At 34.7% G+C, this 18,220-nt stretch overlaps 1 protein-coding gene across 1 annotated transcript in view; it reads right to left on the reverse strand.

Annotated features, from left to right (window-relative positions):
• Positions 1 to 18,220, reverse strand: part of LOC128985893 (insulin-degrading enzyme-like) — a 154,939-nt gene that overhangs the window by 20,047 nt on the left and 116,672 nt on the right. The window contains 2 exon segments of the mRNA XM_054405868.1: positions 8,613 to 8,822; positions 9,405 to 9,539. Coding sequence (XP_054261843.1) covers positions 8,613 to 8,822; positions 9,405 to 9,539 — 345 coding nt within the window.

Below are 18,220 nucleotides of genomic sequence, written 5' to 3' on the forward strand. Positions count from 1 at the left end.
TTTGGGTAGGCTAAATAAAAATTTTTTGCCAATGAAACTGGTTTTTTTCTCAAATAACTTCAATCTGTGTTGTTCTATGTGCCTGTTGTTTCGTAAATTGTAAGTCATACCGTTGTGTAACGGGTCAAATGTGTAGGGGGTAAAATAATGGCTAAACCACGAAACTTAAACAGCTGAATGTAAGCTGTTGTTGTGCCCTAGTTGCGACGCTAAACTGACATCGCACCTAACCTCAAATTCCAAGATCGCAGACGACGTTGGTGTCAGTTTGGTTGTTTGGTTGTTCGACTGCGTCTGAGGGCGGGCTACGGGAGAAAAGAAGAGCAGCGGACCACCTTTTGAGCGGTACGCGGCTGTAAGCATGTTAAAGCTGTCATGCGCCTGCCTTTGCTGACGTGGGACTCAGCTGACTCTGTTTGTGCTGACCAATCAGGAAGCGTTTTAACTTTCGTCTCGATTCTGAGACGAAGGTGAAGGAAGAAGAAGAATTGTGGAGAAGAATTGTTTTTTCGTATTCCCGGCATTTGTATTTTCGTCTTCGGTTTGAAGAGATTTTGTTAACTTCTTCATCGCTTTACTCGTTTTAATAAGTTACGTTTTGTGAGCTCTGAAAGCTTACCGGGAATTTAAAAGTGGTGTGGTGAAAGTGTTTTTAAAGAAACAATAAGTTTCGTCATCTTGGTAAGTTTTGAAATAAACGACTCAGGTTTTCGTACCTTATCTTACCAGTTTTGGCTGCGATAACTTTGTCGAAGTTCATAGGCTAGGCCTGATTCGCAGACCTCGTCATACGCTTTAACCAACTCATTTAATTAAAGTATCGGAGTTGGTGACAGATCATTTCGATTAACGTTTCATAATCCATATTTGGGAATTTCTTTTTAATTCTTAAAACCCTTTGTAAAGTTCCCAAACATTTCAAAGTTTGTCCCAGCAGACAGGTTTGTGCTGGACAATTTCTGTCGAAGTTGGTTTAAGTTGAACACGTGAGGAAGTTAAAGTTTTAGTTTTTCGTTATCAGCTCCAGGAGCAGTTTTATTTTTAGTTTCAGTTTTCTCTCGTTTCGTGGCTCACTTGTACAATTTAAGCCAACTTGTTTTCTTGTTTTAGTAAATTCGGACTCTGTGGGAGTTAGGCTAGGTTAGGCCTATCTTGTACTAACCTTGTTTGTTGCAGGTTGACGACTTAACTCCGTAGGTAAGCGGGGTGACTACTTAGCTTACTTGTTCTCTCGTTTAGTTAGCTAGTAGTGTGCCATTGAGATAATTGCCCACAGAGTCAAGTCAAAATTATTAATTTCCCCACAAGCCCTAGGCTAGAGTGGTGATTTCGAGTAGGGTGTTTAGTAGCCCGCAACGTTCGTCTCGAGCTCCGACAACAAGGGCTATCAAATTTAGGCTATCCGAATTACTATCGACTCCTGGGAAACTCCCCGCGACCAGACTAGGGCGAATCCTGGGATCTCGTTTACTTATCGATGGCGTAATTTCCCACTTGTCGCCCGCCAGGAAAATTACGTCACAGATGATCTTTCCGTGACCGTGAGTCATACCGACGATGACGCCCTGAACACGGAGTCATACCGACGACGACGCCCTGACCGCAGAGTCATACCGACGGCGACGCCCTGACCGCGAGTCATTTTGACGATCGCAACGTGACCGCGAGTCAAGTTTCCATACCTGTAAATGTTTACCAATTTTTTGGTTTTTATAGATCAGTGTCACAAATAGTAATAAACGGTATCAGCATTCTGACACATACTTTCTCCCATAAGCTTGTCAATATCCTTTATCATGGGTAAGCGGTGAGAGTAAATATGATATTTTATATTTAAGGGGGTTGGTGCGCCCTATCCTCATCCATATTAATATGTACATTTTTCTCAAAAACTATTAAAGATATAGCTGACTTCTGTTTTTAGTGAATTTCCCATATAGGAAATAAGCTATTACTGTAGTATTCATGGAAAGACCTGGACCCGGGACTGATTTACTTTTTTGTTTTGAGGTCCCTAGAGGCCAAAAACACCAGCACGATAACTCGAGCAAAAATGATCGGATTTTAATGAAATTTGGTACAAACGTGTAAACCTACGTTTATTCGAACGAGTTCGCGAACCAGCATGATTGGACTATGGGAACGGGGGTTTATGGGGGGTTTTGTGGGGTAAAAATAGGTTTTTCCCATTTTTGACCCTAAAAACACAAGATTTCACAATTTCTTTCTAAACCATTTTATAGAGCTTAAAAAAAACAAATAATTTAGTATATTGAAGCTTTATTGTGGGCCCAATGGTTACGGAGAAAATTCCAAAAAATTTTTAATTTAAAATTCCCATGTTATTCTTATGGTGAATAAGTAAACTTTTGTAGTTTGCTTGTTTATGAACATACTAGCTGTACCCGTGGGCTTTGCCCCGCTTAACTTCATAAGTATTCGCATGGCTCAATCACGTCCTGGTTGAAGTTCGATCGCTACGCTCACTCACCTTCAGGTTGGAAATCGTTCGCTGCGCTCACTTGTTTTCAGGTTAGCTCGTTCGCTACACTTACTCGCCTCCAGGTTGATGTTCGTTCGCTACGCTCACTCACCTTTTGGTTGCAAATTAGCTGTTGTCATAAATTTTAAAAAAAGTCATCCCTTTTATTGTTTATCATACAGTACTTTGATAACGGTTTATATGTTTTAATATTTAACATTGAAGAATTTAAACGTTGTTAAGTGCACAGGTGTGCTGCGATTGGGGTTTAATACATTTGGACTTATTCAAAAGTAAAATAGTTTTCTGTGCTGCAATCTGTAGAAACACTGTGGCACTATTTCAAATCACGACTAATGCTAATACAGCATGTTGTGATTATTCAAACCTACAAAACAGTTGGTGAAAGTAAACATCTGCTTTTAAATTATATTTATTTGTAAACATTGTAGATCAAAAAGTCTGACATTGGCCCACTTAAAACCCTCTGGGGCAGAGCCCTTTTAACGGATCTGCACCAAACTTCACTCGAACCATCCTTGAAAGATGCTTAATAATGCCTGAAAGTTTCATTACAATCTGTCGAGCGGTTTCGGAGTCCATAACGTATATACACACACACATACATAGTTCCTCTTTTATAGATATAGATTTTGATCGAATTTGGAAAATACATTAATTTCTTACTAAACTAACAATTTACAAAAAAAGCACTTTTTCACCCTCCCTGTTGCAGCAAACCTAAGTACTTTTTAAAATAATTCTATTTAAATAATGAATAAATGTGATATTTTTAAGGAGGCATTTTAGTGTAAATCCAATCAAGCAAATGGAAATTCGCTTAGTCTGCAGGTTTGCTGTGGTGGGGGTTATTTTTTATATGACAGATCTAGTCTTTCTGCACATTTGGAATGTAAAAAATATAACCTTTTCAGTTGTTTAGAATTTATTTTTTATTTTTACTGTTTGTAATTGTGTTTTTATTCATTCCAATTATGAATCTAGGCAACTTTTATAAGCACAAAAAAAAATCAAATTGATATCTTTAGCGGTTATTGAGAAAAAGGAATATATGTGCTAAACAAAATTTACTTTTGGAAAACCACAAAATACGGAAGGCTCTGTCCCAGCTAAAAAACAGCTAACATACTCTTATAAAAATAATGTTTATACTAGAATAGGGTCCACAGTTTACTTATTGTTGCACAATGTGCAATGCACATAGTTGGAACAAGAAAATTCAGGCTACAAAATGGTAATATAAAATCAATTTGAAAAAAATTTGTTTGATAGACTTAAAATATACAAAAAATAAAAATCAAACTGTCCTCTGCCCCCGCTGGAAAACAGCTGACATACTCTTAAAAAATCATATTTAGGGCCAATAACTTACTTACTGTTGTATAACGTTGGAAACTGGAAATTTCAGGCTACAAAATTGCAGTATAAAATCATTTTTGGAAAAAAAAACTTTTTGGTGTGCCAACCCCCTTAAAAAACACAAAAGTTGCAATAACTTTTGAACCGTTATTGTTACAGCAATGGGATGGTGTACTTTTTTTAAATTATAAAACCATAGCATATTAATTTTGATCAAAACCAGCTTTTCTCCAAACATCCAATTTTTTATTTATTTTATGGTTTTTTATGGGAAAACAACATAAGTTACAATAACTTTTGAACCGTAATTTTTACGGTAATGGGATTTGTACCATTTTGTTCAGAATTTAAAGGACTATATCATACTAAATTTTTATCAAAATCGTTCGGGCCATTTTCGAGAACATCTGATTTTTCCGTTTTTTATGGGGTTGTAGGAGTTATAAATCCCCATTAAAAATCAAAATTTAAAAAAAATGAAAAAAAACGTCTGGAAAGGACCATAACATACTATGTTAAATCAAAACCGGCTTTTTTCTAAAAACCTATTTTTTGTTATTTTATAGGGTTTTTATGGGAAAATAACATAATTTGCAATAACTTTTGAACCGTAATTTTTACAGAAATGGGATTTGTACCATTTTGTTCAGAATTTAAAGGGTTCAAACATAATATATTTTTATCAAAATCGTTCAGGCTATTTTTGAGAAAATCAGATTTTTCCGTTATTTTATGGGTTTTTATAGGAAAATTAACATTAAAAATCTAAATTTCAAAAAAAATGAAAAAACGCCTGGAGATGGATCAGTACCCACATACCAAATTTCATCAAAATCGGACCACAGGTGTGGTCTCTAGCTCTGTACACATCCAGACACACAGACACACACACACATACGGGTCTTTACCGAATACTCGCAAACACCAAATTGTGGCATCTTTCAAACTGCGGCCACCAGTGGATGAAGGAAGGTACCAAAACCTTGTGTACATCGATAATTCTAATGAACACTCCATTTTAACACCAAACACTCTAGTTTTTAATGGTGGCACCATGCTGCAATTTGGTATATATCAACAGTGTGTGGACAGGATGCCACTAATGCGTTGTAGCGCTTGAGCAGTGTGTTTGTCCCCCCTACTTCTCGCATGCGCTGTTGCCAGTTTTGCGTTCTAGTTTATTCTGTCTTCACGTGCCTATGCCCTAGCTCCATTGAAACACGAAAGTCGATTGGCTGACATGACAGTGCATTGTCCCTCTTGACCAATGAGAATTGTTGTTACATACTTTTATTGTCAACATTCACCATTCGTTATAACATTACAAAATCGACATGGACTAAGGCTTATGATATTTTTCAATAAATACATTATGTTATGTTATAGTAGCACTTAAAACTTCCCTAACTTTTTAATCAGGTAGATAGTACAGATAAAATATGGATCTACTTTTTGGCGCAATATAAAGCAAGCCTAACCATACGACGATGACGATGTTAAAGTTTAATGGTTGAATATTGCAGGGAGGAAACTGAACATTTCGACGTGTTTAGGTTACTTATTTTGTACTAAAAATAAGAAATAATACATCTAAATGTCTGACTTATTGATACAGACATTGTTTAGTATAATTAATTTCGTGTTGGTAGAACATTCGCGCGCCGGTTGTCTCTAAAGTTGAGTCCGACATCTTGAAATGTAGATTGTGTTGTGCAATGAGCTGAAGCACAGCCACCTCTAATACAAGGGCGCGACGTTCGAACTGGCAACGCCGCACTCACCCGCCGCCTACGTCCGGCATTTGTGCTAGGCTATAAACATCAATGAGAGTATTGCTGCTCTGTATCAATGAATGAAAGTATTTAAATTACATATTTTAGTGGATTTAAGGGTATGGTAAAATAGACATATTAGAATTTAGGTTTTTTTATTTAGTGAAAAATTGCAACATACCACAATATGTCTAAAACTAAAATACAAACATGTTTTTGGTTGCATTTAACATATTTTAAGTACGATAAATGTGGAAATAGATGGACTTTACATATTTCCTTTGTTTATTTGATAATCTATATTATCATAATCTTTAATAGCCATAAAATTTTCTATTAATATTATAAGAAACAACCTATACAACAATTATCATAATTAGGTTTAAACAAACTTTTAAAATTTCACAAAAGTTTACTTTTTATGAACACATGGATGGGGATTACTTTTTTTGAAGAGGATGGGTTTATATTATTCTTTGTTCAACAGCAGACTACAATGTGTAGTAAGATTTCAATTTTTTTTTTAATTTATACATAAGAATCTCATGGTGTCTGTATATATGTATGTTATTCAACATAGTAAAAACTCATAGACAGACTGAGCTTAAATTTTACAAAATATAGCTACTATACCAAGAATGGTAATACAGTAGGACTAACTTATTGCCACTTCAATAATTGTAGAGGATTTGAGATTGTACTAACTTGTTAGAAGTTAGTCTAACTTCTAACAATTTGTTCAAATAAAATTAATTTTCAATTTTCAATGGGAATATTATGTTTAAGTCTACCTGAGGAAACCATTAGTTAGCAACAACAAAATTTGAAGTTTTTACTTTTAAGGCATACTGACACTATAAATAATTTATTTTATTTGAATAGCTACTAAGCAAAACGTTTTTCATTTTGTAAACGATTTCAGAAACTAGGCCTCTATATGGCTTTCCACAATATTAATAGAATTGTTTTATCACATCAACATTCAGACTGGAGTCGGAGACTATGATGCTTTTATTGTTAGATGGTATAGTAAATATTTTTTACTAGTAGGGCTACTTAATAGAAACACCGGTTTATTTCTGTGAAGTGCAAGTTATTTCAGTTATTTTAATCACTTAACAACAGCTTTTATCAATAAGATAGACAAATAAGGAAATACGGCATTCTCATACCTAAAACTCGCTTCTCGCGTCTATATTTACATGAATCATTGTCTTATTCTTAAATTTTTTTACAAATCTAAGTTCATATTCGTGAAAATGTTTCACACATAAACGAGAATTAATTGTTTTAAGATGTCTTATTTTACCGAAGAATAGCAGGAAGCCATTGTTGCTTAAGCGGCGGATCACTTAGAATCTTAGAACACTGTACGTATTATTAATTTTTAATTGAGCTTTCGTAATTATTTTTGCATCCAGGCACGTCACATCTATCTGGCATGCTGTAGTAACAAGTTCAATGTCATTACTAATGATTAAGGGTAGTAGAAACGCGATTATGTACGTAGAGTACGCGACTTCTCCATTCACTGTAATGGTAAGACGACCGCGCACCAAGACACGGACCACTTTTCGCTCTCCGCGGCCTTGTATTAGAGGTGGCTGTGGCTTAAGCTAAACATTGTCACCGGCACCGCCACTGTTTTGAACTAGATAGTTTTTAAGTTGGCTATGAAAATTGTTAACCGTGATTACAAAACTAATACTGTAGCTATAAAGTAAATAAATGTTAAAATAAAATATTTATCCCTTTCGGGTGTCGGTATCATCGGAATTGACTTTTGACAATCGAGTCTTGGTACCGAACCGATACCAATGTCCAAGTATCGGTGGTATCGATGACGATAATCGACACATCCCTTTTTAGAACTGTATCGTGACGTAATCGATGCATCGGGATTTCGATGCATGCTGGATCGAATCGGGATTCGATGCATTGCACTCGCACACCACCTACCCAGTGTCAGCTGTCGCTGTCAGTGAAATGGATGACGCAAGCAATATCTAGGTTGCCGATTATTAGTTGGCGTTCGTTATGTCAATATTTAAAGGGGTTAAGGGATTAAATAAAACTCAAACATTTTCCTTTCTTGTTACTTATTTGTCAAATATCAATGAAAATAACGAAATCGGCTTAACGTTTACTACTCGACTCGAGTCACGAGTATCTTTAACTACTCGAGTACTCGCCCACCCCTAGCGATCAGTGTCACCGGACATGAACTAGATATGAAAAATGAGCTTCAAAATATTCAATGGGATGAGAAGTCTACTTGTGTTGGTTAGTCTATGGTCCAAGGCAGTATCAAGTACAGTTATCGATTTAAGGACAAAATACTGGAATTGAGATAAAACAACGGATAATCAGTAATACAGTGAAGTCTTAGACCGCAATGAACTGATCTGTTACTGATCTGTCAAAGATAAATAATTTTCTGAAAAAATGGGAGTGGGGTAGGTGCGTGTGGAGTACGGTTTTCACTTGTTCTAAGCTGAATTGACGTTGTTTCCTCCAAAACATATGTATGTAGAGTTGTGTTTTCAAGGTTGACTTCTCAAAACGACTTGTCATAGAGGTTCTGAGATGCCTCGTGATTTGGAAAAAGACGTCTTATTGAGGTTGTTTGAATAGAAATAGTCGTATTATAGAGGTTAAATTAACATAACACTCATAACAGTTTATAATGTACTCCTATCTTTATGGATGGATTTTCATAATTTTTAAAGGGGAGTCTCAGGGAATCAAAGCTATTTATTGTGGATACCGTCTCTAAAGTTTACGCAATAAAAAATTCATTATGTCTAGGAGATTACGGCAGAAGATCACGATTTTCCCACAATCACAGAATCCTGGAACTGGTATAAAATTGAAAGTCACATTATTTAGTCTAGTAATCAGTCTGCCCATTTATATTTTCAAGGTTCAACTGTAAAATTCATGGTTTTGAGGTTTTCACGGTTGAGTACTCTACATACCTGGTAGAAGCTGATGATGTCAGGCTTGGTGAGTGTGCGCAAGTGAGCCACCTCTATGTTGGCTCTGTCAAAGTTGTATTGCTGCAGTGTGATCTCAGACCAGTAGCGGGCAGACAAAGCGCTCAGTCGCTTGGGCTTCTCCAGTCTCTGAGAGGCCAACGCCTCCTTGTGTCTCTCAAACTCTTCCTCACTCAACTCCTCCAGATGTTTCTACATCAAACAACTCAATAGATATATGGCTTAACCGGCTTAAAAGTTCTAAATATGTTTCTTTAATTTTACTTCCTTATCTTCTATTACAGAATAATGCCTTTGACTTAAATATACCAAACGAAACCTCCAATCAATATGACCTAGCTGTATACTCTTAGTATAATCTTATACTATTAAAAGTTTTTTCAAAAGAACACCTTTTCACTTACCCTTAACAGAAAACTCAACAATCACTCAGCAATTCAACTACATATACTGTAGGCTTATGTTCATTTTCATTCTAAAACTGGTGACAACTTTAACATAAGAAGGGAATGTATAGTTGTATCTTTAGTCAATTATATTTCTGAGTTGGATATTGTATTCATTTTATTAGATCACGGTAAGGAACATTTATAACAAATAACAATTGTGTTCTCAACTAGATATACTGGCTACAAATGTCAATAAATACAAATGGACAAAATTGTTCCTCAATGGAAAAATGCTAGTTTTTCGTTAGTAGGACTATTGGTTTTTATAACGGGTAAACCATAAAGTATTCAATATAAAAGACACTTGAAATAACATTTTACCAACCTTCATCTGAATTAGGAATTCTTCAATTCTGTGGTCTACGTAAGCAGGATGTCTATCTGACTGTACAATTATACGCAACCCTTGAGCTCCGTTGGATCGGCGAATCCCACTAAACACTATGTATCCTAGTTGTTCCTACGACAATTGAAAATATTATGCATCTGATGTATTCTTATTGGAAACTCAAAATTTTTATGGGTTGGAGCACGGCTACCTTTAACTCCAGGCTGCGGCATTTGAAGTGGCAACACTGTCAGTAGTGCTGTTTTGTTTAGAGGCAGCCTATGCGGCCGCCGACACGCACTCATTTACACGCTTCCCCGATAAATACGGTTCATCCTAAATTAATGTAATGATATAGATACAATTTTTATCTACATGAGCCATAGATTATGATGATATTTAAATTATTTTCACAAAATTAACTAAATAATTTAAAGAATCAAGTTTTATCAGCATTAAAATAATATATGTAAGTTTGATTTTGTTAAGTTTTGTTTTAGTAATAAAATCTATCTAGTTCTAATCTCATTGTCAAATTGGCCATGTAAGATATTTTGTAGTTTGGCCTAGGCATTGGCTTTACAAGTCTAGCTTGGATCTGAAAGTAACTGACAGTAATATTTTACTGGGCTATGAAAATATTGACTCCATTTTAAATATACAGAAATAGATTTTTTATTTATATTGTTTTGGTTTGGAACCCTATCTGTTTTGTTTTCCATCTTTCAATAAATTTATATTTATAAATTTAAATTAATAACACACGATTAAATGAGCAGGCATCACCTGTTGCCATGTTAGCTTATGGGACGTCTGGCACTAAACAGCACTACTTGCAATGTTGCCAATTTTACCAGGCCACGGCCTGGAGTTAAAGGTGGCCGTAGTTGGAGATAAAATGATTGGTCCCCAGTATGTGGATTATAAAGATTTAGTTTTTCCAATGTCATTGTCTCGAAAGGCTCAACCAAAATTGATTGAGCTATGATGGTGTAGATTATTTATCACAATCTGCTTTATAGTTTGTAGGAATATCTTTATAATATTATTGATATGGACTAGACATGTTCTGTTGCTATCTAAATGTGTTACTATACTAATTACCTTCTTTAAAGTTATACAAGAGGTTCTACCCGCAAATTCACAGGTGGACATAGCAGCCACCATTAAATTAATTAAATCAATTTTGATTTCACATTTAATTTAAATGGTCCAACTTCGAGAAATTATCATCAGAAGGAATGTTAAAAAAAAACAGCGGGACCTTCATACATGTGACTGAAGTGGCCGAGGTGAGTAGGCATACGGTTGTACCTGAACTCATCGCCCTCATTCAAGAAAGTCCTGTTACAGATCTGTGACAGCCTCTTGGACGACCAACACACATGTATTGTTCATCTAATATACATCGTCTTTTAAACACCCTAAAGCACTCACTTGTATCAAACAGCTAGAAATAGCATCAGTGTTCATTTACCACACCTCTTTTAAGAACATAAAAGTAAATAATAATATAGGTAAACAAAAATGTAAACAAACAACTAATGTCAATTGCATTGACCAGCTGTTGTTCACTAAATCTTATATATTAAAAAAATTTGGTTTTTCTTTTCCGAGTTCGTTTGGCTCTTCTACCCGACCGATTTTCTTGATTGAGGTCTTAAATTGAAGGTATGCATGCACAGATTTGCCATCAAGCATCGGCATATAATTATCTATAGTATTACTCGGTTTATTTATACGTAAACAAAATTTGCTCCCCATGTATTTCTTATGGGAGTTAAATTTGGTTTTTCTTTGCCGAGTTCGTTTGGCTCTTCTACCCAACCGATTTTCATGATTGAGGTCTCAAATTGAAGGTGCACACACAGATTTGCCATCAAGCATCGGCATATATTTATCTATAATCCCACTCGACTTATACGTAAACAAAATTTGCTCCCCATGATATCTTATGGGAGTTAAATTTGGCTTTTCTTTGCCGAGTTCGTTTGGCTCTTCTACCCGACCGATTTTCATGATTGAGGTCTCAAATTGATGGTAGGCACGCACAGATTTGCCATCAAGCATCGGCATATATTTATCTATAATCCCACTCGGCTTATACGTAAACAAAATTTGCTCCCCATGTATTTCTTATGGGAGTTAAATTTGGCTTTTCTTTGCCGAGTTCGTTGGGCTCTTTTACCCGACCGATTTTCATGATTGAGGTCTCAAATTGAAGGTATGCACGCACAGATTTGCCATAAAGCATTGGCATATATTTATCTATTATCTCACTCGGTGTATACACAAACGAAATTCGCTTCCCATGTATTTCTTATGGAAGTTAAATTTGGTTTTTCTTTGCCGAGTTCTTTGGCTCTTCTACCCGACCGATTTTCATGATTGAGGTCTCGAATTGAAGGTATGCTTGCACAAATTTGCCATCAATCATCTACAAATATTTACCTACAGTATTACACGACCAGAACACATAATTTGATTTATTTTATAATTCTTACTTCAATTTAAGATGTACCATTACCAGTTATACATTTATAATCCTATATTTTAGTCTAAGAACCTTCAGTTAAGTACTGGCTTTCATTTAAGCTACCGGTATTAGTTATTCAAATCGGACAAGTTTCAAGAAAACGCAAGGTGAATAACCAATGTAAAAATAATTTTTCATAGTAAGGTTTTAATATGGTTAAAAATCAATATCTCCAGTATTGTTCATGTTTTTCTATATGTTTTAGACACAAAATAATCAGTAAATTATAGGATTTAATTTGAGATATTGATTCGTTTGTATCAGTTAAGCTCAAGATACTGTATTACTCAATCAAAAATTATAAATTTGATTATTTCTCGGATATAATAGTTATTTTAACGCTGCGGAGCAGCATGGGTCCTCTAGTTAATCTAATAACGTTAACATCTAAAACGTTTAAGCCGTAGCCCTTTGGAAATCGGCCTCTGGGGCAGAGCCCTAAGAGAATTTGTTCATGCCAATACTTTTCGGCAAATCTACACACTCTAAGCTTCATTTTGATGTGCCTTTTGCCTTTGGTTAATGGCCTTAACCATTTACATAAAATTTGATTGTAACACTTTAATAATATAATAGATAGTTATGTTGATCATTAGATATACATAAGGCTAACAACTATTAATTTCTACTTGTTAGTTTTAACGTATTTCCCATATAGGTAATAAGTTATTACGGTAGTAGTCGTGGTAAGACCTGGACCCAGGACCAATTTCCTTTTTCGTTTTAAGGTCCCTAGAGGCCAAAACACCATCGGTTCAAATTCATATATATATATATATCCGTTAGCATAAAACTCGAGCTAAATTGATCAGTTTTTTATGAAATTTGGTATAAACGTGTAAACTTACATTTATTCTAACGATTTTGTGAACCAGCATGATCGGACTACGGGAACGGGTGATTATGGGGGTTTTATGGGGTATAAATTGTTTTTTCCCATTTTTGACCATACAAACATAAATTTGGCAAATTCTTTCCAAACCATTTTGTAGAGCTTAAAAAACAAATAATTTATTATATTGAAGCGTTACCATGCGCCAAATGTTTACCGAGAAAATTCCAAAAAAATTTGTAATTTAAAATTTTTGTGTTAATAACTGTTGTAGTTTGCTTGTTTATAAACATATTTTGAACAAATTTGGAAAATGCATTTATTTCATATTTAACTATTATCATTTTACATAAAAAAGCTTTTTTACCCTCCCTGTTGCAGCAATCCTAAGTACTCGTTAAACTAATGCTATTTAAACAAATGTGATATTTTTAAGGAGATGTATTTTAATGTAAATCCAATCAGGCAAATGGAAATTTGCTTAGTCTGCAGGTTTGCTGTGGCAGGGGTGTTTAGTATTACGACATCAACAGAACAAAGTATTCAATGTTGTTAATTGTTGAAATAAATTTTTGAATCATACAGGAAGCTATTACAGTTTTTTATGAACATTTATAAAAGACAATCTTTAACACTTCCAACACATTTAACATTGTTGGAAATATAAAGCAACCAAAGACAAATGCTTAAACCTTTTGTTATTTATTTATTTACATAGTTACTGAAATTTTACAATACTTATCACTAGTGTACCTGTTGCTCGAATTCGAGCAATTGCGAAGCATTACAGGCGACTCACGAAGATTATGGAAATACTCATGATCTACGCAACAGTTAGATATAATCAAAATCTTTTGTAAATATTGTACCATATTGTATTATTCATTTTATATAATTTTCCAATCATTTATTATAACATTTATGATTACATGTATGAAGGAAACCTGTAGGGACAAGTAAGGAGTGATGAGTCAAAAATGTAAAGTGGTGGGGGTACACCCTTCCACTGCTGAGACAGAGACCATTCCTATGGTGGCTCCCTGTATATACGGTCAGCGGTTCTTTTACTCTCTTCGTCAGCGATTCACCCTTCACTTGAAGGGCTGATGTTTCCGAGTAATGAAGACGAACAATACCTTTTAATATCCTATCCTTAATTTTCAAGTATTCAATGGGGTTAGAATTAATTAAATATTTTCTTAAATTGTAAAAAGGTACATTAAATTGAAAAGTCTTGTTCTGCAGGATGTTTAGCTGTAGTTTTGATACTCCAATAAATTTATTATTCATTTGATATGTTATTCAATCGTATTTCCCAAGATTAAATTTGTACCGGTTAAGTGACACACAAAAAGTACGGTACAAAAAATGCGCCACTCTGCTTTATGGATCAGTCATGGATCTTGTGTAAAATAATTGTCTTTTAAATTGTGTATTTAGCTTGTGTTAATTAATACAAATTTGCAAACATGACGATTAAAGTGGATTTATTGTTAAAAGATGAACTTATCTTTGAGTTAGAAGTACGAAATTTAAAATTAAGTGAAACAAGTAATGTTGTTGACTTAAGAAAAATGTTAAGACAAGCTATATCACAAAAGGTCCAAGTAAATTATGATTCAATTAAAACAAAAATTGTGCCGGATGAGGAAATAGATTTAATTAGTGAGAAAATTGTTTTAATAGAGAATAAATGTGCAGAGTTAACTAAGGACAGTAGATCAATGGAGCTAGCAAGGCAAGATACACGAATCAAACATTGTAAGCATAGATTAAATGCGTTAAGTTTGTGTAGTTTAACAGAAAAACAAAAGGGTGAGTGTAAAGAACTGTTAGAAAAATGTAAAGTAATGAAAGATAAGTTTGAAGCGTTGGAATTCGATAAGAGCGCGGTTGAAATGTCGATCCGTAAGCTAAGTGAATCAAATGTAGAGGAGGAGAATTTAGAAAATGTATTTTTTGAAAATGATCCTGACACATCCCCTTCCCATCCGGAACGTAAAGCTGAACTGAGTAGGTGTAAAGTTCCACTCCTTGATTCGAACGCCTGTGCTTCAACCACCCCCGCACCCTTTGATCCCCAAATTTATAGAAAGTTACCCAATCCAATAGAAACTTACCTAAAGGATATAACAACATGCAATGGATTAGTGACTAGTGAGCTAATTGAGTTCATTAAGATTTTATTCAAAGTCCAAAAAGAAACAAGGTTGTCAGATGCCCAGATTTTGGAAATTTTCGTAGCTAAGTCACAATCTCCACTTCTTGATGTTATGTTAAGTAACTTAGAAAATAGTCTGGAGGTTGTTAAAGAGAAAATAGTCAAATTGTTTGTACCTATAAGCGTTAGGGAGGACCTAATCAAACAACATGTCACACGTCATCAGGAAACCAATGAACCCCTTCCATTGTACATAAATAGAGTTAAAGAGTATGCTAAAATACTAAATTGTTCTTATACAGAATTTGAGCTGGTAGAGTTTATACTAATTGGCTTAAACCCAAGGTGTAGAGTAAATCTGTCTTTAGTCAGAAATCTTAATACCATTGCAGACCTAGAAAAGGCTTGTATACATAGTTTAAGTATTGATGTAAAAAATAACTTAAGACTTACTGAAGAGCGTAGTGAAACTGTTAGAAGGGAAAGTCAGCAAACGACTCAACAGAAGGTACCATTCACAAAAAAATGTTATGTGTGTAACCGTGAGGGACACTTAGCTAGAAATTGCTTTAGAAGGGATCAGTATCAAAAAAACTAGTTAGTAGGGGATGTTTTGTGCATGTACAAAATAAACCACGATCATGCCATGTAAATAGTTTTATGCAACAAAAACATTCCCCTGTAAAAGATAAAGCTAAGGGAAATAATGAGTATAATCTGAGTAAATTTACGAAGAAGGAAATGTATAAAATTAAGAGGGTTCAACGTAGAATTATGAATAAAATAAATTTAGCAAAATCATGTACAATGTCTAATTTGCCTACAATAGCCGTCCAGTTAGAAAGGAAATATAAGTCTGATGAAGTTCCAAAAGTAAGCGCGTTAATTGATTCTGGAGCCTGTTTAAATGCATTAAGTGAAAATTTGTACAATAGCTTATGTAAAAAAAAGTTAGTTATCAGTATGAATTATAAAGAAGAATCATGTATTTCGGCAAACAACAGTACGATTAGTATTTTGGGAGAATGTGTAGTAAAAGTTAAAATAATAAACTTTGCCTGGTACGTAAAGTTCTCTGTTATAAAGAAACTGAGTTGTGAAATGATTTTAGGTAGTCCTTTTTTAAGAGAAAGTGAAATGATACTAGATTTAAGCAAAAATTGTTGTTATTTTAAATTTAACCCAAATGTTAAAGTATTTCTAAATGGTAAGGAAGGCAGGTCTGTGTGCTTATCTACGTTAAGTGATAACGAGTCCAAGGAGCAACAGTTAGACACAGGATGTGAGGACATGATACCTTTTGTAAACAGTTTAAAGGAGAGGTTTTCTAACGTGTTTACTACAGACATAGGAAAGGTATTGAATTTTGAATTTAAAATCCAACTCAAGGACAATGAGGTTATCAACCAGCGTCCGTACCCGATTCATCCAACAAAAATGGGCCAAATGAAGGAGATTCTATCCGACCTACTTAGGCAAAAAATTATAAGACCTAGCATAAGTAGTTACAGTAGTCCCTCATTCCTTGTAGCAAAACCAGATAAATCAAGTAGACTTGTAATTAACTATGCAAAACTAAATGAAAAGATTGTACGAGTAAATCACCCATTAGGCAACCTAGATGAATTTTACCAATATTTACAAAATGCCGATGTATTTTCCGTAATTGATTTGTCCAACAGTTTTATGCAAATACCCCTCAGTGAAGAGTCCAAGCATCTGACTGCGTTCAGTAATGGAGTGTCCCTTTTTGAATTCAATAGAATCCCTTATGGACTACATTGTGGCTCTGGGCTACTTAGTGCTTATTTAGACAATGTTTTTAGAGATGTAAAGTTTGATTACGTACTTAACTTTGTAGACGACATACTTGTATTTTCAAAAAACAAAGAGGAACACATGAAACATGTTACTGAGGTATTAGATAGGTTAAGTAGACACAACCTAACTGTAAACCCCAAGAAAGTAAAACTGTTCTATAATGAAGTAAGCTATTTAGGAAACTTAGTGTCGAAAAATCAGATTAGAGTAGACCCAAGTAGAACAGATGCTGTACGTAAATTCAACACTCCCAAAAATAGCAAAGAAGTAGGAACTTTTGTTGGTATGATTAACTACTTTTCAAAATATATAAAGGATTACAGTAAAATTGCAGCACCACTAAACGAACTTAGAAAAAAGAGAGTAAAATTTGAATGGACTAAAGAGTGTAACGAAAGTTTTTGTAAATTAAAAGAAGCTATCACAAACCCTCCGGTGCTTGCTATACCGGACTTTAAACGGGAATTTTATCTGTTTACTGATGCTGCACAAAACGGTGCAGGGTCGACATTATTGCAATGTAACGACAATGGTGACAAGGTACCTGTGGCGTACTATAGTAAGAAATTCTCACCTTCTGAAATGAATATGTCTGTGTATGAAAAAGAGGCCTACTCTGTATTCCTAGCCATTAAGAAATTTTACATGTATTTAGAAATTCAGCCATTTTATTTAATAACTGACAATAGCGCTCTTAGCTGGGTATTGGGACATTTTAACAAGTTGGGAAAGTTATCAAGGTGGGTAGAACAAATTATCGCATTGCCTTTTAAAGTTCTTCATGTCAAAAGTAAAGAAAACCCTGTGGCAGACGCTTTGTCACGTCTCAATATGTCTGAGAGCGGAATTGAAGTTATTGAAGTAGAATCAGATCCTAGACAAATAAGTTTAGTGAAATGTAAAAACAAAAAGAAATTCAGTTCTGTGAGCAAAAGGCAAATTAAACCTGTAATAAACAGCATGTCGAATATACCATTAGCTTATGTAAACATTGCAGAACACCAAAGATTAGATCCAGAATGTGCAGCAATTATACAAAGTGTTACAAATAAGACATGTAAGGACAATTTTTACATTAGGAATGGAACTTTAATGTATAGTAAGCCCGGTAACAAGACAGGTAGGATTTACGTACCAAATAGCTTGTTAGATATGTTATTCAATTACTATCATACGTCAAATTTTGGGGGTCACCAAGGTCAAAATCGCACTGTATATAAAGTGTTAGAGTACTTTTACAGACCAAATTTAGTTTCTGAAATGCGGAAACGTGTAAAAGATTGTCAGATTTGTATAAAGGCAAAACCTCCTCAGCAACGATTTAATGGTGAATTAGTGTCAGGTTTAAGCAAACAACCCCTTGACTGTTTGTATATCGACACAGCTGGGCCCCTTGTCAGAAGTAAGTTGGGTAATCGACATATATTAATTGTTGTAGATGCTTTCACGAGGTATGTATGGTT

Source organism: Macrosteles quadrilineatus, unplaced genomic scaffold (genome assembly GCF_028750875.1).
Source record: "Macrosteles quadrilineatus isolate MER2022 unplaced genomic scaffold, UCM_ALF_1.0 Scaffold_2__2_contigs__length_208266976, whole genome shotgun sequence".
Classification (NCBI taxonomy): Eukaryota; Metazoa; Arthropoda; class Insecta; order Hemiptera; family Cicadellidae; genus Macrosteles; species Macrosteles quadrilineatus.